This window comes from Corella eumyota, chromosome 4, assembly GCF_963082875.1.
Source record: "Corella eumyota chromosome 4, kaCorEumy4.1, whole genome shotgun sequence".
In the NCBI taxonomy this organism is placed as follows: domain Eukaryota; kingdom Metazoa; phylum Chordata; class Ascidiacea; order Phlebobranchia; family Corellidae; genus Corella; species Corella eumyota.
Window position 1 is genome coordinate 349,020 of NC_137493.1, and position 25,494 is coordinate 374,513.

The window sequence follows — 25,494 nt, forward strand, 5'->3', positions numbered from 1 at the left end:
ACATTTTATTAATAACTTTAAAATTCAAACCTGATTTAAAGCGGAGGATCTTTGCTGTTTATTTTCATTTGAAGTGAAACCTTTAATGTAAATAAAATTGGGTTAATATAGAGTTTATTTTTAGACTATGATTCATACTAAAAAAACTTTATAATTTAAAAATAAGTTGGGAAACCCCTAATGTTGTGTTGAAAGTAAAAATCAATTACAATTTGTTTTTGTAAACATCTTTATTCTTAATGTGGGAAGGTCAAATGCGTTAGTTTAGATCATTATAAATTATGATTGCCCAATAATTAAGCTACTAATTAAGTGCAGGCTCAGCAGAAGTTCATACTGTTTTCAGCCCCTTAGCAGAAGTTCATATCGTTTATAGCCCCTTAATATAAGTTTAATAATTTACTAGCACGAATAAGGTTTTTAACTCTTCTATCAGATCAAAAATGCAATTTTCAGAATATAATTTTGTATTGTGAAAATAACTTAAAAATACCTGTTTGAGGAAATGTAGAATCGTATATTGAAGCCCCAGGCATGAATGCTCCACCATATTGCTCATGGTGAGTGATGTTTTGAGTGATCTCGTTTTGGTGAACTTCACGAATTATGTTGAGTTGTGGGTTATGTATATGTACCACAGCATCTACATTAATGAAGTTACAGTTGCTAATATGTTACATAAAATAATGTTTTGATAGAGGTATAAATAAACTAAGACCTGGCCTAGAGCGGCAATATGAAACTCGTTAGGTTAATGCCTCAAAATTTAACGAGCTATCTTGCTCGTTAACTAAATTAATATTACGAAACACATAGTTTGTTAAAAATGAGAAAAATGAGAGAGTACAAAAAAAGGATTTTATGCTACGTAAAGGGCCAATTCTTACATTTTTACTGGATATCTCGGGGCTACATCAAAGCGGTGATGTTACATTTTATCCACAGGGGTGCTTTTATATTGACATGTTATAATGAAAAGTTAAGGCTATAGTGGATAGCCCAGCAATAGTCCATTTGTATGGTAATTTGATAATATGGTAAATGTTTAAAAAACACATTTATTTACAAAACAAAATATAGTTATTTTATATATATACTTAAAAAAAACTTTAACCGGCACAAGAAAACCATGACTAAAGATTAAACAGTTTGGTTATATCATCTATTTCGAAATAGTGTTTTCCTTCGAATCCTTTATGTTTAAATGCTAAATTAAATTGAGTTTGGCAGATTGTTCAGTTTAATAAAGTTTCATGGTATTATATGTTAAGCATTTATTACACCAATTGTATATGTAACAATTTATGTTAATAAGTGACAGTATATTTATGAACTTAAAAATATATCTTCGATGTAAAGTGATAACCAAGACAAAATACTTCTTGCTAAGTTAATGAATAGTAAATTCTACTCGCTAAATTTTGCCCCATCTCATTCGTGAAATTTGATATTTTTTGTTTCGTAATACCCATTTTCTCTCTAAATACATTTTCACTTGCTAATAATATATAAGTAACAAGATCGTTAACTTAACAAGTTTCGTAATGTCGTCCCTGGTTTCTATAGTCAGGCAAACCCAATCATATAAAATTTACAAACAAAAACTCACTTGGAGGCAAATTCCCTGAAATTTCAGCAAAATCGCCGCCAGAAATATTTAAACTAACTGGTCCTGCTTGCAAGTTCTGTAAAATTTATTTAAATTTAAATTTTAATAAATGTAACATCACTATAGTAACACAACCTTATCCAAACACATAAAATAATAAAATTTAAGGATTAATATTCTTATAACAGCCATAAAGTTTTAAATTTGTTCCCCTTTAGCCCTTTTTTAAATATATTTAGCAACCTTGTACTATTAGATGATTTAGGGAAATTTTAATTATAAACCTTTGTCTAGGTTTAAGTAAATAAAATACCTGAGTATTTAAATTCGATTCTGGATCATTATTGTCTGGCAACTCTGGATCATTATTGGCTGGTAACTCTGGATCATTATTGTCTGGCAACTCTGGATCATTATTGGCTGGTAACTCTGGATCATTATTGTCTGGCAACTCTGGATCATTATTGGCTGGCAACTCTGGATCATTATTGGCTGGTAACTCTGGATCATTATTGTCTGGCAACTCTGGATCATTATTGGCTGGTAACTCTGGATCATTATTGTCTGGCAACTCTGGATCATTATTGTCTGGTAACTCTGGATCATTATTGTCTGGTAACTCTGGATCATTATTGTCTGGCAACTCTGGATCATTATTGGCTGGTAACTCTGGATCATTATTGGCTGGTAACTCTGGATCATTATTGTCTAGCAACTTTGGATCATTATTGTTTGGCAACTCTAGGTTATTATTGGCTGGCAACTCTGGATCATTATTGTTTGGCAACTCTATTTCATTATTGTTTGGCAACTCTAGGTTATTATTGGCTGGTAACTCTGGATCATTATTGTTTGGCAACACTGGATCATCCGATTCAGTTTCCTCCATAATAAAAACTTCGAACAACTTTTAAAGTTAGAAAGCACAGAAATTCATTTAATAACGAAATAGTGTTTAAGAAATTTATTAAGCAGATTACCTTAAAAATAAACACAAAATTTATATTTTGGTTAACTAATTTAAAATTTTTTAATAATTAGTGCAAATAGAACAAAACTAAAATACAAAAATAAATGATTACAAAATTATTTTTTGTAATTATTTTTTACAAAGTGTTGCAAATACATTTAATGCTTTTCACTCACATAGTTCCAGCAAAATTTAAATATTTTAGTAGTTGCAATTTTATATTCGGGTTTTGAAAATTGTTAATATATAATGCCTTAATAATAGTCTTTTAATATAATGCTTTAGTAATAATCTTCTATTGCACAAAATAAGAATTTGGTTTTGTCTATTTCGTTGCATTAATTTAATATTCATTAATTAACTTTTTATGACTTTATTAATGCGCTAAAAATCATAAAAGTTTAATATACAAGTTTTACTAAAACATAGTCATCAACTCATGTTAGAATAACTTTTAGACTAGAGCAAAACGTTAACGAATATGCTTGGTTGGTTTTAGTGTTATTATAATGCCATCGTGTATGTATGGCTAAAGTTACAAGTTTTTGTTTAATTTAAAGTTGGGGTTTAATCTTCCTCTAAAAAATAAATTGCTATGGACAAAAAAAAAATGGTTCCATTTTTTTTAATGCTTCTGTTTTACTAAAACAAAGACAAAACCATTAACAACAATAAAAAATATTAACCTTGTGTTTTCTATGCTGCAATTTAGATGGAGTGGCTGTTTTCCAAATTCACGTAGTCACAGAAAATATTTGTTAACACAGAAAAGTGATTGGTGCTGAAACCTAAATAAAAATAAAATATCAAAATACGTTAATCTCACAAATAACTGCACTCTTTCTATTAGCACAAAAGTGAAAAAAAAATTTTGTAACAAAAACACTTTTAATTATTGCCAGCAAACTAATTTCTGTTTTTTTTAAAAGACAAACACAATCCTTAACATTTATAAACCTTTAACAATTAAGTTAATATTACAAATAGATACCAGCCACCAAGCTCACTACTTGATTATTGAATGCTACCAATAAACATATTTTAAAGTTAATTACTTTTTGGTTAATGGGCCTACAAGTAACAACTAATTTAAAAATTTCTTTATATAACTAATAATTTCAGATCGCCAATTTATATTTAAGCATAAAAAAAATAAAAAAACAATTTATTTTACTTTGTTAGAGTTTTAAGTAGGCAACATAAATTTTTATATTTTTTAATATTTACACTTCATTTTTTTATAAAATTTAACTGTAATGCTACAAAGCGTGTATGTATAATTAAAGTTATAAAAACGGGTCCACATAACTTTGATTCAACAGCTTAAGTTAATGATAGGCATAACTAATCCATATTTTTACAATAAGAAAATCTATAACCACTTTTTACTATTTATAGCATTATCTAGTTCAACGCTATAAACTGTATGAACTTCTGCTGAGCCAGCACTTAATCTGTTAATCACCAGCATAATTATCGGGCAATTATAAATCTATATTATTCCAAACTGCCACATCCAAGTTGAGATTAGATCGGGTTAACAAATGGTCATGCATTTGACCTTCCCACATCAAGGATAAAGATATAAACAAAAAAAGAAATATCGCCTCTATATACCCAAAACAAGGATGTTATTTTATGCTAGAAAAACTTTTATTCAAAGCCACTGCTCTTATACAAGGTGGCACACAAATAATTTATAAAATCAAAAAATAACAACCTTGTGTTTTCTATGCTGCAATTAGTTGGTGTGGCTGTTTTTTAAAGTCAAACAGTAACGTAGGCAAAACATAAGTGATATTAAAAGGCCAGTTCGAAATACGAATAAAACTTATATGTGAATTTAAAAACAACGTAAATAATAACAAAAATATGAATTACTTCAAATAAAACTCTCTTAAACTTTGTATTTACTGCTGGCTTTAGTCAATAAGTCAGGCATGAAGAGTAAATGACTACAATATTATAAAAACTACCCAAGCTTGAAGCTTGTAGTATAATTTTACCCATTCCAACCCTCTTGTTAAAATTACTTTTGGTGCCAGATTGAAACTTGGTTTATACTGCCGGCTTTAGTAAATAAGCCAAACTTGAAGAATAAATTACTACAATTTTAACACAACTACACAAAGCATGTCTGCACTATTCGAGCCATTTGTGTAGAAATATTTAACCCATTTGTATAAACCTTTTAGAAAAATTTTTCTCCAGATTAGGGGTGGTTTATACTAAGCCAGACATGAGGGAAATTTTTAGCAATATTTTAAAAACACATTTAGCTATGCCAACTAAAATGACTTTATATTAAAGCCTTTTACAAGCTTCAACAAACCTTTGTAATTTAAACATGAAATAAATAACCAACAAAACTTACACGAACTTACAATCTGATCATTTATTAATCATTTAATAATTTACTAAAACAGTTAAATTAATATTGTAATTGAAAACATATTGTGTTATTAGCTTTATGTCAATAAATTGTTTAAAAAAGTTTAACTGTTAAGTTACAGCGTTAAGTTTAAAACAAAACCATGTTAAATTTAAGTAACGCTTTTTCTTAAATATATTCTTTTATAGCAAGAAACTATTTTTTCCCATGAGCAGAAATATAGTTAGATAGTTATGTCACTTCTCTTTAGTAAAGTAACAAAATACAGACGTTACCCTTATTATAAATTATAAAGGCCAACCACTATGCTTGCTCTAGTTACAAAGACTTTAAAAGAATAAATCAACTAATAAACATTGCAATAACATCAAAGCTACCACTTATACTTTATGTACAGTGCGACGCCGACAACAGTAACTTAAAAAGCAACTGATAAAAATTTATTAGAAACGCAATTTTTGTTGTATATAAATTTTATTTCCATTACTACAAATGTTTAAAACCGTGTTTTTAAATATATAAAGTTTTGCATACATCTAATGTCTATTTGTTTAAAGAAAAATATATACACATAGTCGTGGGCGTCAATCCAAAAATAAATAAATAAAAAAATTTAGAGGTGCCAAAAAATAGTAAAATCCTCGCTAAAAAATCCTGTTTTAAAGTGCTCATTAAACTTAACTCTTAACAGTCTTAAATTTAATATTCGCAAAGATAGCAGACAACATTAGTCTTTAACCAACTGAAGTACAATTATTACGTGAAATAAGGCACTGGACAATCGGTATTTGTTTCGCAATAATGACAGTTTTAGACAATCTACAACGTGGCACGCAGAATATGCCGTTTTTTGGCAACATATCAAAAAAAAATCGCTTATATCAATTATACGCAAAAAATGCAACGTTTGCAAACAACCTAGGGGTGCCACATATATTCAGCACTTATTAAAATTATAAATGGGGGTAAATGGACCCCCTGCACCCCCAGGATCGACGCCAGTGCACATACTAGCCAGCGACCACCAATATTCACAATTTATTTAAAAACCCCCGAGTACGAATTACCCATTGATATAGCGGCCTACAAGATTGTCTACAAGGCAAAAATTCCTGTAGTTTTGAAAATGGATCAACATAAATGTAACATATATGTTTTGTCATGCGTCGGTGGCTCCTGACACCTGACAGTCTGTATATGCCCTAGTATATCTAATTAATTAACCTTATCGGGATTTCTTGCCCTAAACGTAAATGTAGCGCCGAATGTTGTATGTGGCGCCTACCAAAAGTAGTTCTGACTTGGGTGCGGTTAGGTGTAGTCGTATTGTTTTTATACTGTTTCATTACTCTTATGTTTTTATTGCAAGTATTGTTTTAGTAGTTTTTATTGATTATTAAAAGTAAGCTTACACATCTACCGTACATGTTAATATAAATAACAGAGTTAGCCAACTTGGTTTTTACGATGGACCGTTAAAGCGGGGTATCCTAGGTTTTACTAAATTAGGGAGATCGTCTTGTCCTAATAAACAGTTCAGGGTCAGGGTTTAATACAATTAGGACCTTTATTATATCGCCACCTAAACGTTAGGCTAAATTACGAGACGATCAAACTTATCTTGTAACAAATTGGCGAGCGCGCCAGGACCCCGCCACCGTGCTAGCTCTGTTAGATATAGTCAGGACTCTAGTTAAATATAGTAGCTATTTTAATATTACAAATTGTTCTTACCTTTTAAAATTTAACTATGTCTTTTAATTTATATACAACACCGCCTCGATTTATTATGGGCGAGGATTTTAAAGAATTTTTAAATGTGTTTAACTCTTACTGTAAGAGCGCTGGTGCTACGGACGATCAAAAAAAACATATTTTTTTAAGCTGTATTGATCAAGATCTCAAATGGATAATCCAGGAAAAAGATGCGAGTTTATATCCACTTGAATTCGACGAACTAATCATTAGGGGAAAGCAACAGTGAACGACCAACATGCCTTTAAGATACGAACACAACTTAGCGAACGTATACAAATGCCTGAAGAGGATGTACGCACTTTTGTTTATGCGATTAGAAATTTGGGGGATAGGGCTTACCCTAAGGCGGCTGAATGCAATTTAAAAAATGAAATCATGTACATTTCCCTACTACGCGGTCTTAGGAATCAAAATCTTCGTAACCTAATTCAAAACAATCAAGAAAATAAACGAGATTTTTTATTAGCTGCTAACCAGGCCATGGAAGCCAATAACTCCACATCGTCACATTCATTGGTGCTTGCGAACGTTGAGAAACAATCTTCCAAAAATGACCTGGCACTAATTTTGAAAAAATCGAAAACATGCAAACTGTTGCACAAACGAAAACTGAGGAGATAACAACAACCATTTCGACAATGCAGACCGAAATGAATTTGATAAAATCACAAATGACTGGGCCGTCACGTAGACAGCCATACAAGGAAAGGCCCGATTCCTGGGTGCCCTATAGAAACCGTGAGTGTTTTTATTGTTTTGACTATGGACATATAAGACAAAATTATCCCAGGTATATAAGTAAAAATATACCGTATAACGTTCGTAACACTTATAGAAGACCACACCAGCAGACTGGGACGACGCCCACAATACCAACCCCGATCCGACCCGAGGTTTTAGTTACAACAAAAAGACCCCGTAGCGTCAATATAAGCAAAACTCTGACAGAAAGTCAACGCCAGATTGTAATAAAAATGGTAAAGCAATATAAATGTGTCTTCTCCACCTCGCCTTATGAAATAGGAAGGACGAATCTTGTCAAACATGAAATAGACACGGGCAGTAGTAAACCTGTTCGACAAGCGCCAAGGCGTGTTCCCCATAAATATAAAGACAACGTTGAACAAATGATTAAAGAAATGCGTAAACAGGATCTAATTCAACCCTCTCAGTCCCCCTGGTCAAGTTCTGTGGCTCTAGTAAAAAAGAAATCAGGAGAAACTAGGTTTTGTGTAGACTATCGGCTGGCCAACGCCATCACTAAGAAAAACAGCTATCCAATACCCAGAGTCGATGAAAGCCTAGACGAAATGTCTCGGTCTGTTTATTTTTCCACACTAGACCTTCGGTCTGGTTATTACCAGATTCCAATGGACAAAGCCTCAAGGGAGAAAACTGCCTTTGCTAGCCACATGGGTTTATATGAATTCAATATCATGCCTATGGGTTTGTGTAATTCAGCAGCGAGTTTCCAGCGTCTTATGCGTATTGTACTGAACGGGATTGAATGGCAGGGGGCATTAGCCTACTTGGATGACATCATTGTGTACTCGAAAACCTTTGAAGAACATGTAAGGCGCCTTAAAGAAGTTTTCGCTCGCCTACAATCGGCTGGGTTAACTTTAAAACCATCAAAGTGTTCATTTTTTAAACATAAAGGAAGTTTTTTTGGGGCATATTGTGTCGCGCGATGGAATTAAATGTGACCCTGACAAAATAAAAGCAGTCAAAGAATGGCCAATACCAAAAAATGTTAAACATGTACGTCAATTTGTTGGTTTAACATCGTATTACCGGAAATTCATTAAAGGCTATGCCAACATTGCCGGGCCATTACATAAGCTAACAGAAAAGGGGAAAAAGTTTAACTGGACTGATGAATGTCAGGAATCATTTATTTCTTTAAAACATCGACTAACAGAAACTCCAATTCTTCAATACCCTAATATTGGACACCGATGCATCTAATCACGCCATCGGGTGTGTTCTATCCCAAGAACAAAATGGAAAAGAACACGTGGTTGCCTATGGTAGTAGAACTTTGTCAAAAGCCGAAAGAAATTATTCTACCACAAGAAAAGAATTGCTGGCTATCGTATTTGCCACGAAACTATTTCGATGTTATCTGATAGGAGATAAATTTACCATTCGCACCGACCATTCTTCGCTTCGGTGGTTATGGAAATCAAAAGAGTTGTATGGTCAATGCGCTAGATGGGTGGAACATCTAGCTGGGTACAATTTCAAACTAATTCACCGGCCAGGAAAGAAACATGGAAATGCCGACTCCCTTAGCAGACTGGAGCCAATTCCCGATGATTTTCCCTACAATATACAACAAAATAAACAACCTTGCAACGCAATTGAAAGTTTGGAATTCAGCCTCGAGCCAGAGATATCAAAAACAAAAATCGCGGAATTACAACAGGCTGATAAAAACATAGCCCCCATTTTTGATTGGTTAAAAAAGGGAATAAGACCAAACCAAAAAACGGTAAAGAAATTACCTCCAGCCAGTAAACACTACCGGAACAAATTCGACCACTTGGTGTGTAGAAATAATATTGTTTACTTTGGTGAAAAATGTTCGTCCTTGTCAGCGGAAATGATCTACAAAGTTGCCGGATTCTTTAATAGATACGGTCCTAATAAAATTTCACGATAGTCCACATGGTGGCGGACATCTTGGAATTAGCAAAACCTGCGCCAAAATAAATGAAAGATTTTATTGGCATCAGTGGAGAAGTCACACAGAAGCATATTGCAAACGATGCAACGACTGTAATATGAATAAAAGAGCGACTCAAAACCCACGAGCGCCATTAATACCATCGTCAGAAGATCGACCAATGCAACGCATCCAAATAGATGTGATGGGTCCACTACCCATAACCAAATCCGGAAACCGTTTCATTTTCGTAGCGTGTGACATTTTTACAAAGTATGTACGCGCATGGCCTATGCGACACCAGACAACAACTGAAACGGCTTCGATACTTTTCAGCAACTGGTTTACGGTACACGGGGTGCCTGAAATAGTTCATTCTGACCGTGGAACAAACTTTGAAAGTCAACTTTTCCAGGAGCTGCTCAAGCTTATGGGTAGTAAAAAATCAAGAACAACTGCATATCATCCAGCCGGAAATGGAGGCGTAGAGCGAAACAATCGAACTATCGCGTCCATGCTACGTAATTACGTTCAAAGCGATGAAACGGGTTGGGATATCCCTCTACCCGCAGTGGTAACCTCCTATAACGCTAGTATTCATGAAAGCACCGGGTATTCCCCGCACTACTTGCTGACCGGCCACAAGTTACGTCTGCCAGGCGACGCAGGAACGGGCTGTCCGACAGAAGCAATGCCATACAAGACACTAGTCGAGGACTTAAGCAAACGCCTAAAGTCAGCCCAAGACACTGCCCGTAAAACCTTGGAAAAACAACGAGAACGTATGAAAAGAAATTACGACAAGAAACAACATGGCGTCCCATTTAAAATTGGTGATAATGTACTTTTAACGAACCCAGCCATACCTCTAAATAAATCGAAGAAGTTCCATTTACCTTATAAGGGACCTTTTATTGTAGAAAAGATATTAAATAACGTTAATTATGTCATAAAAAATAAAGAAGGTAAATCCCAAATGGTACATTTTAACCGGTTAAAATTATTTACAGGGACCTCAACAGAGGCAACATCATATACTTTTAACGAGCCAACCTGTGTGAGGCCACCTATTCTAGGGAACATGCTTAATGCAAGGCACACTGAACCCACATTAACCCCAGACAGTGAGGCAACGCATGTGGGACGACCAATGGAAAATAGTGACAATTTGGTGTTAACTGAACCAACAACTTCACGTCCCCAACGCATTAGAAAGCGGACCCACTTCTATCCGGACATTGAGGTTATTGACATCTAGTTTACATTGACTGTTTTTTTTACTGTTATTTTTTTATTACCTCACTAAATTGCCCTCGTTTTTGTTTACTTGCACATTATTGTCACTTTAGACTTGCGTTGATCATAACCAACAGTATTGTTTTTTTCTTTTACTTTAACATGTTTTGTAGTGTATAATGCGTTTCTTGTTTTTTTTTTACTCTTAATTGTATTTGTTATTTAAAACACTATTAACGCTTACACTTAAATAGTTTGTTGTTGTATTGAATTTTCCTGTAACGTAAAAGTTCAGATTTTGTTGTTGTCGTGCCTTTAGTAGTATTTAAATGTTTGTTTCACTTTTTGTATCACAATGTTATTGCAGGCCTACGTTTTTTTTACCTCTAAGTATTGTACATGTTGATGTTTTCTTTATGTCATAAGGAATCTGTTTTTTGTAGTATTTCAACCACAGGAGTTGGTTGTATTTAAGTAGGGGGGTGTAACATATATGTTTTGTCATGCGTCGGTGGCTCCTGACACCTGACAGTCTGTATATGCCCTAGTATATCTAATTAATTAACCTTATCGGGATTTCTTGCCCTAAACGGAAATGTAGCGCCGAATGTTGTATGTAGCGCCTACCAAAAGGTAGTTCTGACTTGGGTGCGGTTAGGTGTAGTCGTATTGTTTTTATACTGTTTTATTACTCTTATGTTTTTATTGCAAGTATTGTTTTAGTAGTTTTTATCGAATATTAAAAGTAAGCTTACACACCTACCGTACATGTTAATATAATTAACAGAGTTGGCCAACTTGGTTTTTACGGTGGACCGTTAAAGCGGGGTATCCTAGGTTTTACTAAATTAGGGAGATCGTCTCGTCCTAATAAACAGTTAAGGGTGAGGGTTTAATACAATTAGAACCTTTATTATATCGCCACCTAAACGTTAGGCTAAATTACGAGACGATCAAACTTTCGTTGTAACATAAACTTAAGTAAGGATTAACCCATAATCTTTAACAAAATACTTATGAATAATTTATGTTATTTTAAAATTTTAACCTAAAAATATTTCAAACACCATTTTACCAAAAAAATGCAACAAAAATATGAAAAACTTTCCAATTTTGGCCACTTACAAGCAAATAAGTGTAAATAAAATTGTTGGTAACCAGACATTTTGATCAGCCCGAAGATTTGTTTTAAAATAGCGGGGCGTTCGCATTTCAATTACAGCGAAATATTTTATTCTCGCGTATTCATGGAAAGTTGTCTTTTGTATTTGAAAAAAAATAAGCATTGAATCGATAATTTGTTTAATAAATAATGTGAAAAAATATGTTGTCTTTCATTTCCTGCGTCAATTTTACAATTACGCAAACTAAATCCTATAAAAAAGTTAGTTTAAAAGCAAGTGGTTTTCAGAAGCAAATGCGTAATACCATAACGTATTTTGTGGAATATTTAAAAGAAATAAAACAAAAATTTATAATTTATTTACTAAATATTGTGTATAAATATGTTATTAGTTATTTGCCCGTGTCAAATTATATCAAAGTATAAACTAAAACAAGGAAATGTCGAACGCTTTCAAGCGATAAAAAGAAGAGAAACAGCGAGTCCCGTTTTTCGTGTTTTAAGACCAATATTTAAAGAAAATAAATCATCATATAACTATTTATTGCTACAAAATTAGCAAAACATTATTGTTGTTTATTTCCTATGTCAACTTTTTAACTTAATAACACAAAATTAAAAAAAAAACGATTTAAAGTAGCATACTTTAAAGTGACAAAAGCAATGCAAGTTTTGATTATTTTTTAAATGTTGTTATTTAAAACAATTTTTAATAAAAATTAATCATATTATAAAAATGTTTTCACTAAATAATTTGCAAATATAAATTGTTTTTTTTTTGCGTGTTTAATATTTAAAAATATCCCTTAAAACTTGTAAAAAATGTAATTTAAATTGGCGTGTTTTTGTTAACTATCCTGAATCAGTGAGATTAAGTCAGGATGTACTTAACGACCTTCTGACTTAATTTAAAGAATTTCGCGTTATAACACCAGCTCATAGCAACGTTTTCGGCAGAAATGCTTTGATGTTGCCCGAAAATGTAAGAAAGTGCGAGTGTCGCTTAAAAGCGCCTAAAATTTTAAAATTTAACACGGGATTTGGACGACAACATATTTTTGATCAATAATAAATAAAAAAATATCAATTTATGCTTCGTTAGCTTGAAATATTGCATTGAATAAGAGCATTTTTTGCGTAATACGATCAATCGACAACTCACGTTTTGCATTGTTGCCTAACTCTATATATTTTATCTTAAGTTTTTGAGTGTAAATTAACATGGTAACTAATTAACAACATGTTTTTACACAAATTTTGTTTAAGGGAAATGTTTTTTTGCATTTTTTTGTTACAATATCGTCTGTTACTACGCGAAAAATAATTTTTTGACGGGCTTCTGTCTATTTCGTTGCATTAATTTAATATTCATTAATTAGCTTTTAATGACTTTATTAATGCGCTAAAAATCATAAAAGTTTAATATACAAGTTATACTAAAACATAGCCATCAACTCATGTTAGAATAACTTTTAGACTAGAGCAAAACGTTAACGAATATGCTTGGTTGGTTTTAGTGTTATTATAATGCCATCGTGTATGTATGGCTAAAGTTACAAGTTTTTGTTTAATTTAAAGTTGGGGTCTAATCTTCCTCTAAAAAATAAATTGCTATGGACAAAAAAAAATATTTTCCCTTTTTTTAACGCTTCTGTTTTACTAAAACAAAGACAAAACCATTAACAACAATAAAAAATATTAACCTTGTGTTTTCTATGCTGCAATTTAGATGATGTGGCTGTTTTCCGAAGTCACGTAGTCACAGAAAATATTTGTTAACACAGAAAAGTGATTGGTGCTGAAACCTAAATAAAAATAAAATATCAAAATATGTTAATCTCACAAATAACTGCACTCTTTCTATTAGCACAAAAGTGAAAAAAAAATTTTGTAACAAAAACACTATTAATTATTGCCAGCAAACTAATTTCTGTTTTTTTAAAAGACAAGCACAATCCTTAACATTTATAAACCTTTAACAATTAAGTTAATATTACAAATAGATACCAGCCACCAAGCTCACTACTTGATTATTGAATGCTACCAATAAACATATTTTAAAGTTAATTACTTTTTGGTTAATGGGCCTACAAGTAACAACAAATTTAAAAGTTTCTTTATATAACTAATAATTTTAGATTGCCAATTTAGATTTAAGCATAAAAAAAATAAAAAAACAATTTATTTTACTTTGTTAGAGTTTTAAGCAGACAACATAAATTTATATATTTTTTAATATTTACACTTCATTTTTTTATAAAATTTAAATATAATGCTACAAAGCGTGTATGTATAATTAAAGTTATATAAACAGGTCCACATAACTTTGTTTCAACAGCTTAAGTTAATGATAGGCAAAGACTAATCCATATTTTTACAATGAGAAAATCTATAACCCCTTTTTACTATTTATTGCATTATCTAGTTCAACGCTATAAACTGTATGAACTTCTGCTGAGCCAGCACTTAATCTGTTAATCACCAGCATAATTATCGGGCAATTATTCCAAACTGCCACATCCAACTTGAGATTAGACCGGGGAACAAATGGTCACGCATTCGACCTTCCCACATTGAGGATATAGATATGCACAAAAAAGATATATCGCAACTATATAACCAAAACAATGATGTTATTTTATACAACAAAAACTTTTAACCAAAGCCACTGCTCTTATACAATGTGACACACAAATTATTCATAAAATCAAAAAATAACAACCTTGTGTTTTCTATGCTGCAATTAGTTGGTGTGGCTGTTTTTTAAAGTCAAACAGTAACATAGGCAAAACATAAGTGATATTAAAAGACCAGTTCGAAATACGAATAGAATTTATATGTGAATTTAAAAACACCGTAAATAATAACAAAAATATGAATTACTTCGAATAAAACTCTCTTAAACTTTGTATTTACTGCTGGCTTTAGTCAATAAGTCAGGCATGAAGAGTAAATGACTACAATATTATAAAAACTACCCAAGCTTGAAGCTTGTAGTATAGTTTTAGCCATTCCAACCCTCTTGTTAAAATTACTTTTGGTGCCAGATTGAAACTTGGTTTATGCTGCCGGCTTTAGTAAATAAGCCAAACTTAAAGAATAAATTACTACTATAAATTACTTTTTTCCCATGAGCAGAAATATAGTTAGATAGTTATGTCACTTCTCTTTAGTAAAGTAACAAAATACAGACGTTACCCTTATTATAAATTATAAAGGCCAACCACTATGCTTGCCCTAGTTATAAAGACTTTAAAAGAATAAATCAACTAATAAACATTGCTATAACATCAAAGCTACCACTTATACTTTATGTACAGTGTGACGCCGACAACAGTAAATTAAAAAGCAACTGATAAAAATTTATTATTTTTGTTGTATATAAAATTTATTTCCATTACTACAAATGTTTAAAATCGTGTTTTTAAATATATAAAGTTTTGCATACATCTAATGTCTATTTGTTTAAAGAAAAATATATACAAATAGTCGTGGGCGTCAATCCAAAAATAAATAAATAAATAAATTTAGGGGTACCAAAAAATAGTAAAATCCTCGCTAAAAAATCCTGTTTTAAAGTGCTCATTAAACTTAACTCTTAACAGTCTTAAATTTAATATTCGCAAAGATAGCAGACAACATTAGTCTTTAACCAACTGAAGTACAATTATTACGTAAAATAAGGCACTGGACAATCGGTATTTGTTTCGCAACAATGCCAGTTTTAGACAATCTACAACGTGGCACGCAGAATATGCCGTTTTTTAGAAACATATCAAAAAAAAATCGCTTTTATAACTATCAATTATACGCAAAAAATGCAACATTTGCAAACAACCTAGGGGTGCCACATATATTCAGCACTTATTAAAATTATAAATGGGGGTAAATGGACCCCCTGCACCCCCAGGATCGACGCCAGTGCACATAGTAGCTAGCGACCACCAATATTCGCAATTTATTTAAAAACCCCCGAGTACGAATTACCCATTGATATAGCGGCCTACAAGATTGTCTACAAGGCAAAAATACCTGTAGTTTTAAAAAAAAAATAACTACAGGCAAAAATACCTGTAGTTGATCAACATAAATGTAACATATATGTTTTGTCATGCGTCGGTGGCTCCTGACACCTGACAGTCTGTATATGCCCTAGTATATCTAATTAATTAACCTTATCGGGATTTCTTGCCCTAAACCTGATTGTAGCGTTTACTGTTGTATGTGGCGCCTACCAAAAGTAGTTCTGACTTGGGTGCGGTTAGGTGTAGTCGTATTGTTTTTATACTGTTTTATTACTCTTATGTTTTTATTGCAAGTATTGTTTTAGTAGTTTTTATTGATTATTAAAAGTAAGCTTACACACCTACCGTACATGTTAATATAAATAACAGAGTTAGCCAACTTGGTTTTTACGGTGGATCGTTAAAGCGGGGTATCCTAGGTTTTACTAAATTAGGGAGATCGTCTCGTCCTAATAAACAGTTAAGGGTGAGGGTTATATATTATTAGAACTCCTATTATATCGCCACCTAAACGTTAGGCTAAATTACGAGACGATCAAACTTATCTTGTAACAAATTGGCGAGCGCGCCAGGACCCCGCCACCGTGCTAGCTCTGTTAGATATAGTCAGGACTCTAGTTAAATATAGTAATTTATATACAACACCGCCTCGATTTATTATGGGCGAGGATTTTAAAGAATTTTTAAATGTGTTTAACTCTTACTGTAAGAGCGCTGGTGCTACGGACGATCAAAAAAAGCATATTTTTTTAAGCTGTATTGATCAAGATCTCAAATGGATAATCCAGGAAAAAGATGCGAGTTTATATCCACTTGAATTCGACGAACTAATCAGTAGGGGAAAGCAACAGTGAACGACCAACATGCCTTTAAGATACGTACACAACTTAGCGAACGTATACAAATGCCTGAAGAGGATGTACGCACTTTTGTTTATGCGATTAAAAATTTGGGGGATAGGGCTTACCCTAAGGCGGCTGAATGCAATTTAAAAAATAAAATCATGTACATTTCCCTACTACGCGGTTTTAGGAATCAAAATCTTCGTAACCTAATTCAAAACAATCAAGAAAATAAACGATTTTTTATTAGCTGCTAACCAGGCCATGGAAGCCAATAACTCCACATCGTCACATTCATTGGTGCTTGCGAACGTTGAGAAACAATCTTCCAAAAATGACCTGGCACTAATTCTTGAGAAAATCGAAAACATGCAAACTGTTGCACAAAAGAAAACTGATGAAATAGCAACAACCATTTCGACAATGCAGACCGAAATGAATTTGATAAAATCACAAATGGCTGGGCCGTCACGTAGACAGCCATACAAGGAAAGGCCCGATTCCCGGGTGCCCTATAGAAACCGTGAGTGTTTTTATTGTTTTGACTATTGACATATAAGACAAAATTGTCCCAGGTATATATAAGTAAAAATATACCGTATAACGTTCGTAACACTTATAGAAGACCACACCAGCAGACTGGGACGACGCCCACAATACCAACCCCGACCCGAACCGAGGTTTTAGTTACAACAAAAAGACCCCGTAAAAAAAGTATTCAACCCGAACAACCTGCTCTACCTATAACTAAAAATGCGGCACAAGGTAACTCGTTACGTCGTTTTGTAAATTTATTAGTTGAAAATTTACCTGTTTTCGCTTTGTTGGATACTGGTGCCAGTGTTACCTTAGTGCACCAGCGTGTTTGGGATAAACTAAGAAAAGGCACTAAAAATGTTACTAAACCCCCCGAGTCCTCCCCTAATTTAGTGGGCGCTAATGGTAGTCCTCTAATTATAACTGGCATGGCATCACTACCAGTTACCTTGAGGAATGTAACGTCATGGTTACAAATGTTTATAAGCCCAGATATTTCCCACGGCTTCATTCTGGGACTGGACTTTTTACAAAGGGAAAATGTCAAATATGTTATAAATCCAATTATTTAACCCTGGGTCGTACGTCAGTGCCCATTATAAGTAAACCTTATATATTTCAACGCCATGAGGCATTTTTAATAGAGGATGTTTCCGTTCCAGCTTTCACGGAGTTAAGGCTGTTAGCAAAGTGTAATAATAATTTAATAGCAGCTTCAATACCTAACATGTCTGTTTTGGTGGAGCGAAATATAGAATTTGGTGAACGTTATGGCCTTCTTGTTGCTTCGGCAATGACCAACATAAAATCGAATTTAGTTGAAGTAAGAATAACTAACCTGACCGATGATAGCGTCACTTTACACAACGGTGTGCGAGTAGCAACAGTATCCCCCGTTTCAGCCATAGGTTCCGATAGTTGCCGAATACCTGGCACCTGTGCTATCATCAATCAAGCATCGCATAAATGTACATGCAAAAATTCGTCCTGTTTTAAGTTACTTGAACATGATCATTCGGTTGAAGAAATACAGCCTACCTCGAGCCAACATCAAGTAGATCACGCAGAAGATAGCGTCAATATAAGCAAAACTTTGACAGAAAGTCAACGCCAGATTGTAATAAAAATGGTAAAGCAATATAAATGTGTCTTCTCCACCTCGCCTTATGAAATAGGAAGGACGAATCTTGTCAAACATGAAATAGACACGGGCAGTAGTAAACCTGTTCGACAAGCGCCAAGGCGTGTTCCCCATAAATATAAAGACAACGTTGAACAAATTATTAAAGAAATGCGTAAACAGGATCTAATTCAACCCTCTCAGTCCCCCTGGTCAAGTTCTGTGGTTCTAGTAAAAAAGAAATCAGGAGGAACTAGGTTTTGTGTAGACTATCGGCTGGTCAACGCCATCACTATGAAAAACAGCTATCCAATACCCAGAGTCGATGAAAGCCTAGACGAAATGTCTCAGTCTGTTTATTTTTCCACACTAGACCTTCGGTCTGGTTATTACCAGATTCCAATGGACAAAGCCTCAAGGGAGAAAACTGCCTTTGCTAGCCACATGGGTTTATATGAATTCAATATCATGCCTATGGGTTTGTGTAATTCAGCAGCGAGTTTCCAGCGTCTTATGCGTATTGTACTGAACGGGATTGAATGGCAGGGGCATTAGCCTACTTGGATGACATCATTGTGTACTCGAAAACCTTTGAAGAACATGTAAGGCGCCTTAAAGTAGTTTTCGCTCGCCTACAATCGGCCGGGTTAACTTTAAAACCATCAAAGTGTTCATTTTTTAAACATGAAGGAAGTTTTTTGGGGCATATTGTGTCGCGCGATGGAATTAAATGTGACCCTGACAAAATAAAAGCAGTCAAAGAATGGCCAATACCAAAAAATGTTAAACATGTACGTCAATTTGTTGGTTTAACATCGTATTACCGGAAATTCATTAAAGGCTATGCCAACATTGCCGGGCCATTACATAAGCTAACAGAAAAGGGGAAAAAGTTTAACTGGACTGATGAATGTCAGGAATCATTTATTTCTTTAAAACATCGACTAACAGAAACTCCAATTCTTCAATACCCTAATATTGGACACCGATGCATCTTATCACGCCATCGGGTGTGTTCTATCCCAAGAACAAAATGGAAAAGAACATGTGGTTGCCTATGGTAGTAGAACTTTGTCAAAAGCCGAAAGAAATTATTCTACCACAAGAAAAGAATTGCTGGCTATCGTATTTGCCACGAAACTATTTCGATGTTATCTGATAGGAGATAAATTTACCATTCGCACCGACCATTCTTCGCTTCGGTGGTTATGGAAATCAAAAGAGTTGTATGGTCAATGCGCTAGATGGGTGGAACATCTAGCTGGGTACAATTTCAAACTAATTCACCGGCCAGGAAAGAAACATGGAAATGCCGACTACCTTAGCAGACTGGAGCCAATTGCCAATGATTTTCCCTACAATATACAACAAAATAAACAACCTTGCAACGCAATTGAAAGTTTGGAATTCAGCTTCGAGCCAGAGATATCAAAAACAAAAATCGCGGAATTACAACAGGCTGATAAAAACATAGCCCCCATTTTTGATTGGTTAAAAAAGGGAATAAGACCAAACCAAAAAACGGTAAAGAAATTACCTCCAGCCAGTAAACACTACCGGAACAAATTCGACCACTTGGTGTGTAGAAATAATATTGTTTACTTTGGTGAAAAATGTTCGTCCTTGTCAGCGGAAATGATCAACAAAGTTGCCGGATTCTTTAATAGATACGGTCCTAATAAAATTTCACGATAGTCCACATGGTGGCGGACATTTTGGAATTAGCAAAACCTGCGCCAAAATAAATGAAAGATTTTATTGGCATCAGTGGAGAAGTCACACAGAAGCATATTGCAAACGATGCAACGACTGTAATATGAATAAAAGAGCGACTCAAAACTCACGAGCGTCATTAATACCATCGTCAGAAGATCGACCAATGCAACGCATTTAAATAGATGTGATGGGTCCACTACCCATAACCAAATCCGGAAACCGTTTCATTTTCGTAGCGTGTGACATTTTTACAAAGTATGTACGCGCATGGCCTATGCGACACCAGACAACAACTGAAACGGCTTCGATACTTTTCAGCAACTGGTTTACGGTACACGGGGTGCCTGAAATAGTTCATTCTGACCGTGGAACAAACTTTAAAAGTCAACTTTTCCAGGAGCTGCTCAAGCTTATGGGTAGTAAAAAATCAAGAACAACTGCATATCATCCAGCCAGAAATGAAGGCGTAGAGCGAAACAATCGAACTATCGCGTCCATGCTACGTAATTACGTTCAAAGTGATGAAACGGGTTGGGATATCACTCTACCCGCAGTGGTAGCCTCCTATAACGCTAGTATTCATGAAAGCGCCGGGTATTCCCCGCACTACTTGCTGACCGGCCACAAGTTACGTCTGCCAGGCGACGCAGGAACGGGCTGTCCGAAAGAAGCAACGCCATACAAGACACTAGTCGAGGACTTAAGCAAACGCCTAAAGTCAGCCCAAGACACTGCCCGTAAAACCTTGGAAAAACAACGAGAACGTATGAAAAGAAATTACGACAAGAAACAACATGGCGTCCCATTTAAAATTGGTGATAATGTACTTTTAACGAACCCAGCCATACCTCTAAATAAATCGAAGAAGTTCCATTTACCTTATAAGGGACCTTTTATTGTAGAAAAGATATTAAATAACGTTAATTATGTCATAAAAAATAAAGAAGGTAAATCCCAAATGGTACATTTTAACCGGTTAAAATTATTTACAGGGACCTCAACAGAGGCAACATCATATACTTTTAACGAGCCAACCTGTGTGAGGCCACCTATTCTAGGGAACATGCTTAATGCAAGGCACACTGAACCCACATTAACCCCAGACAGTGAGGCAACGCATGTGGGACGACCAATGGAAAATAGTGACAATTTGGTGTTAACTGAACCAACAACTTCACGTCCCCAACTCATTAGAAAGCGGACCCACTTCTATCCGGACATTGAGGTTATTGACATCTAGTTTACATTGACTGTTTTTTTTACTGTTATTTTTTTATTACCTCACTAAATTGCCCTCGTTTTTGTTTACTCGAAAATGCGAGAAAGTGCGAGTGTCGCTTAAAAGCGCCTAAAATTTTAAAATTTAACACCGAAATTGGGCGACAACATATTTTTGATCAATAATAAATAAAAAAATATAAATTTATTCTTCGTTAGCTTGAATTATTGCATTGAATAAGGGCATTTTTTGCGAAATACGACCAATCGACAACTCACGTTTCGCATCGTTGCCTAACTCTATACATTTTATCTTAAGTTTTTGAGTGTAAATTAACACGGTAACTAATTAACAACATGTTTTTAAACAAATTTTGTTTAAGGAAAATGTTTTTTTGCATTTTTTTGTAACAATATCGTCTGTTACTACGCGAAAAATATTTTTTTTGACGGGCTTCTGTCTATTTCGTTGCATTAATTTAATATTCATTAATTAACTTTTAATGACTTTATTAATGCGCTAAAAATTATAAAAGTTTAATATACAAGTTTTACTAAAACATAGTTATCAACTCATGTTAGAATAACTTTTAGACTAGAGCAAAACGTTAACGAATATGCTTGGTTGGTTTTAGTGTTATTATAATGCCATCGTGTATGTATGGCTAAAGTTACAAGTTTTTGTTTAATTTAAAATTGGGGTTTAATCTTCCTCTAAAAAATAAATTGCTAGGGACAAAAAAAAAATATTTTTCCTTTTTTTAACGCTTCTGTTTTACTAAAACAAAGACAAAACCATTAACAACAATAAAAAATATTAACCTTGTGTTTTCTATGCTGCAATTTAGATGATGTGGCTGTTTTCCAAAGTCACGTAGTCACAGAAAATATTTGTTAACACAGAAAAGTGATTGGTGCTGAAACCTAAATAGAAATAAAATATCAAAATACGTTAATCTCACAAATAACTGCACTCTTTCTATTAGCACAAAAGTGAAAAAAAAATTTTGTAACAAAAAAATATTAATTATTGCCAGCAAACTAATTTCTGTTTTTTTTCGACCTTCTCACATTGAGGATAAAGATATAAACAAAAAAAGAATATCGCCACTATATACCCAAAACAAGGATGTTATTTTATACAACAAAAACTTTTATTTAAAGCCACTGCTCTTATACATTAAGCCACTGCTCTTATACAATGTGGCACACAAATTATTCATAAAATCAAAAAATAACAACCTTGTGTTTTCTATGCTGCAATTAGTTGGTGTGGCTGTTTTTTAAAGTCAAACAGTAACATAGGCAAAACATAGGTGATATTAAAAAGCCAGTTCGAAATACGAATAAAACTTATATGTGAATTTAAAAAAAAACGTAAATAATAACAAAAATATGAATAACTTCGAATAAAACTCTCTTAAACTTTGTATTTACTGCTGGCTTTAGTCAATAAGTCAGGCATGAAGAGTAAATGACTACAATATTATAAAAACTACCCAAGCTTGAAGCTTGTAGTATAATTTTAGCCATTCCAACCCTCTTGTTAAAATTACTTTTGGTGCCAGATTGAAACTTGGTTTATGCTGCCGGCTTTAGTAAATAAGCCAAACTTGAAGAATAAATTACTACTATAAATTACTTTTTTCCCATGAGCAGAAATATAGTTAGATAGTTATGTCACTTCTCTTTAGTAAAGTAACAAAATACAGACGTTACCCTTATTATAAATTATAAAGGCCAACCACTATGCTTGCTCTAGTTACAAAGACTTTAAAAGAATAAATCAACTAATAAACATTGCTATAACATCAAAGCTACCACTTATACTTTATGTACAGTGCGACGCCGACAACAGTAAATTAAAAAGCAACTGATAAAAATTTATCAGAAACGCAATTTTTGTTGTATATAAATTTTATTTCCATTCTTACCAATGTTTAAAACCGTGTTTTTAAATATATTGAGTGTTGCATACATCTAATGTCTATTTGTTTAAAGAAAAATATACACATAGTCGTGGGCGTCAATCCAAAAATAAATAAATAAACAAATTTAGGGGTGCCAAAAAATAGTAAAATCTTTGCTAAAAAATTCCGTTTTGAAGTGCTCATTAAACTTAACTCTTAACAGAATTTTTAATATTAGCAAAGATAGCAGACAACATTAGTCTTTAACCAACTGAAGTACAATTATTACGTGAAATAAGGCACTGGACAATCGGTATTTGTTTCGCAATAATGCCAGTTTTAGACAATCTACAACGTGGCACGCAGAATATGCCGTTTTTTGGCAACATATCAAAAAAAAAATCGCTTATATAACTATCAATTATACGCAAAAAATGCAACATTTGCAAACAACCTAGGGGTGCCACATATATTCAGCACTTATTAAAATTATAAATGGGGGTAAATGAACCCCCTGCACCCCCAGGACCGACGCCAGTGCACATAGTAGCTAGCGACCACCAATATTCACAATTTATTTAAAAAACCCGAGGACGAATTACCCATTGATATAGCGGCCTACAAGATTGTCTACAAGGCAAAAATACCTGTAGTTTTGAAAATGGATCAACATATACTTAAGTAAGGATTAACCCATAATCTTTAACAAAATACTTATAAATAATTTATGTTATTTTAAAATTTTAACATAAAAATATTTCAAACGCCATTTTAACAAAAAAAATGCAACAAAAATATTAAAAACTCTTCAATCTTGGCCACTTACAAGCAAATGAGTGTAAATAAAATTGTTGGTAACCAGACATTTTGATCAGCCCAAAGATTTGTTTTAAAAAGAGCGGGGCGTTCGCATTTCAATTACCGCGAAATATTTTGTTCTCGCGTATTCATGGAAAGTTGTCTTTTGTATTTGAAATAAAATAAGCATCGAATCGATAATTTGTTTAATAAATAATGTGAAAAAATATGTTGTTTTTCATTTCCTGCGTCAATTTTACAATTACACAAACTAAATCCTATAAAAAAGTTAGTTTAAAGCAAGTGGTTTTCAGAAGCAAATGCGTAATACCATAACGTATTTTGTGGAATAAAGCCGTTTTTCTGAACAATATTTAAAGGAAATAAAACATCAATTTATAATTTATTTACTAAATAATGTGTATAAATATGTTATTAGTTATTTGACCGTGTCAAGTTATATCAAAGTATAAACTAAAACAAGGAAATGTCGAACGCTTTCAAGCGATAAAAAGAAGAGAAACAGCGAGTCTCGTTTTTCGTGTTTTAAGGCCAATATTTAAAGAAAATAAATCATCATATAACTATTTAATGCTACAAAATTAGCAAAACATTACTGTTGTTTATTTCCTATGTTTTGCATGTTTAATATTTAACTATATCCCTTAAAACTTGTAAAAAAAGTAATTTAAATTCGCGTGTTTTTGTTAACTATCCTGAATCAGTGAGATTAAGTCAGGATGTACTGAACGACCTTCTGACTTAATTTAAAGAATTTCGCGTTATAACACCTGCTCATAGCAACGTTTTCGGCAGAAATGCTTTGATGTTGCCCGAAAATGCGAGAAAGTGCGAGTGTCGCTTAAAAGCGCCTAAAATTTTTAAATTTAACACGGGATTTGGACGACAACATACTTTTGATCAATAATAAATAAAAAATATCAATTTATGCTTCGTTAGCTTGAATTATTGCATTGAATAAGAGCATTTTTTGCGTAATACGACCAATCGACAACTCACGTTTTGCATTGTTGCCTAACTCTATATATTTTATCTTAAGTTTTTGAGTGTAAATTAACATGGTATCTAAATAACAAGATGTTTTTAAACAAATTTTGTTTAAGGAAATTGTTTTTTTGCATCTTTTAGTTTTCGTCTACAATATCGTCTGTTACTACGCGAAAAATATTTTTTTTGACGGACTTCTGCCCCGCTGTTTTAGACAAAAATTTACGGTCCGAGCTGTTTGGGCCGAAGTGTCTTGCAATACAATTTTTTGAAGTTTACGAAATACAGTTTTAATTTAATAATTAGCAACATATTTTTATAAATGTTTATGGTATTTTACTTGAAATATCGGCAAAGAATATCCACACCACCATCAAGAAGCAATAAAAATTCGAATGTCTAAAACCTCCACACAAACAATATTCTTCCAGCTGACCCACAGATCAAGTTTAGAAAACTGAATCCAAAAATTACTCACATTAGAATTGCACATAAAATACCCTACACTCTTCACTTTATGCTAAAACATAAAAATTAAATAAACTATCAAAAGTTTAACCATTT

General features: G+C 33.3%; 1 protein-coding gene across 1 annotated transcript; it reads right to left on the reverse strand.

Moving 5' to 3' along the window:
• Positions 1-24: 24 nt before the first annotated feature.
• LOC145749598 (uncharacterized) lies at positions 25-25,438 on the reverse strand. The gene is made up of 8 exons (XM_082565411.1): positions 25,271-25,438; positions 22,037-22,138; positions 13,460-13,561; positions 3,266-3,367; positions 1,923-2,506; positions 1,610-1,685; positions 494-643; positions 25-80 (listed from the first exon to the last, which is right to left on the reverse strand). Exons 5-8 carry the CDS (start codon positions 2,496-2,498, stop codon positions 25-27), a joined length of 858 nt encoding a protein of 285 aa, XP_082421537.1. The 5' UTR covers positions 2,499-2,506; positions 3,266-3,367; positions 13,460-13,561; positions 22,037-22,138; positions 25,271-25,438.
• Positions 25,439-25,494: the final 56 nt, after the last annotated feature.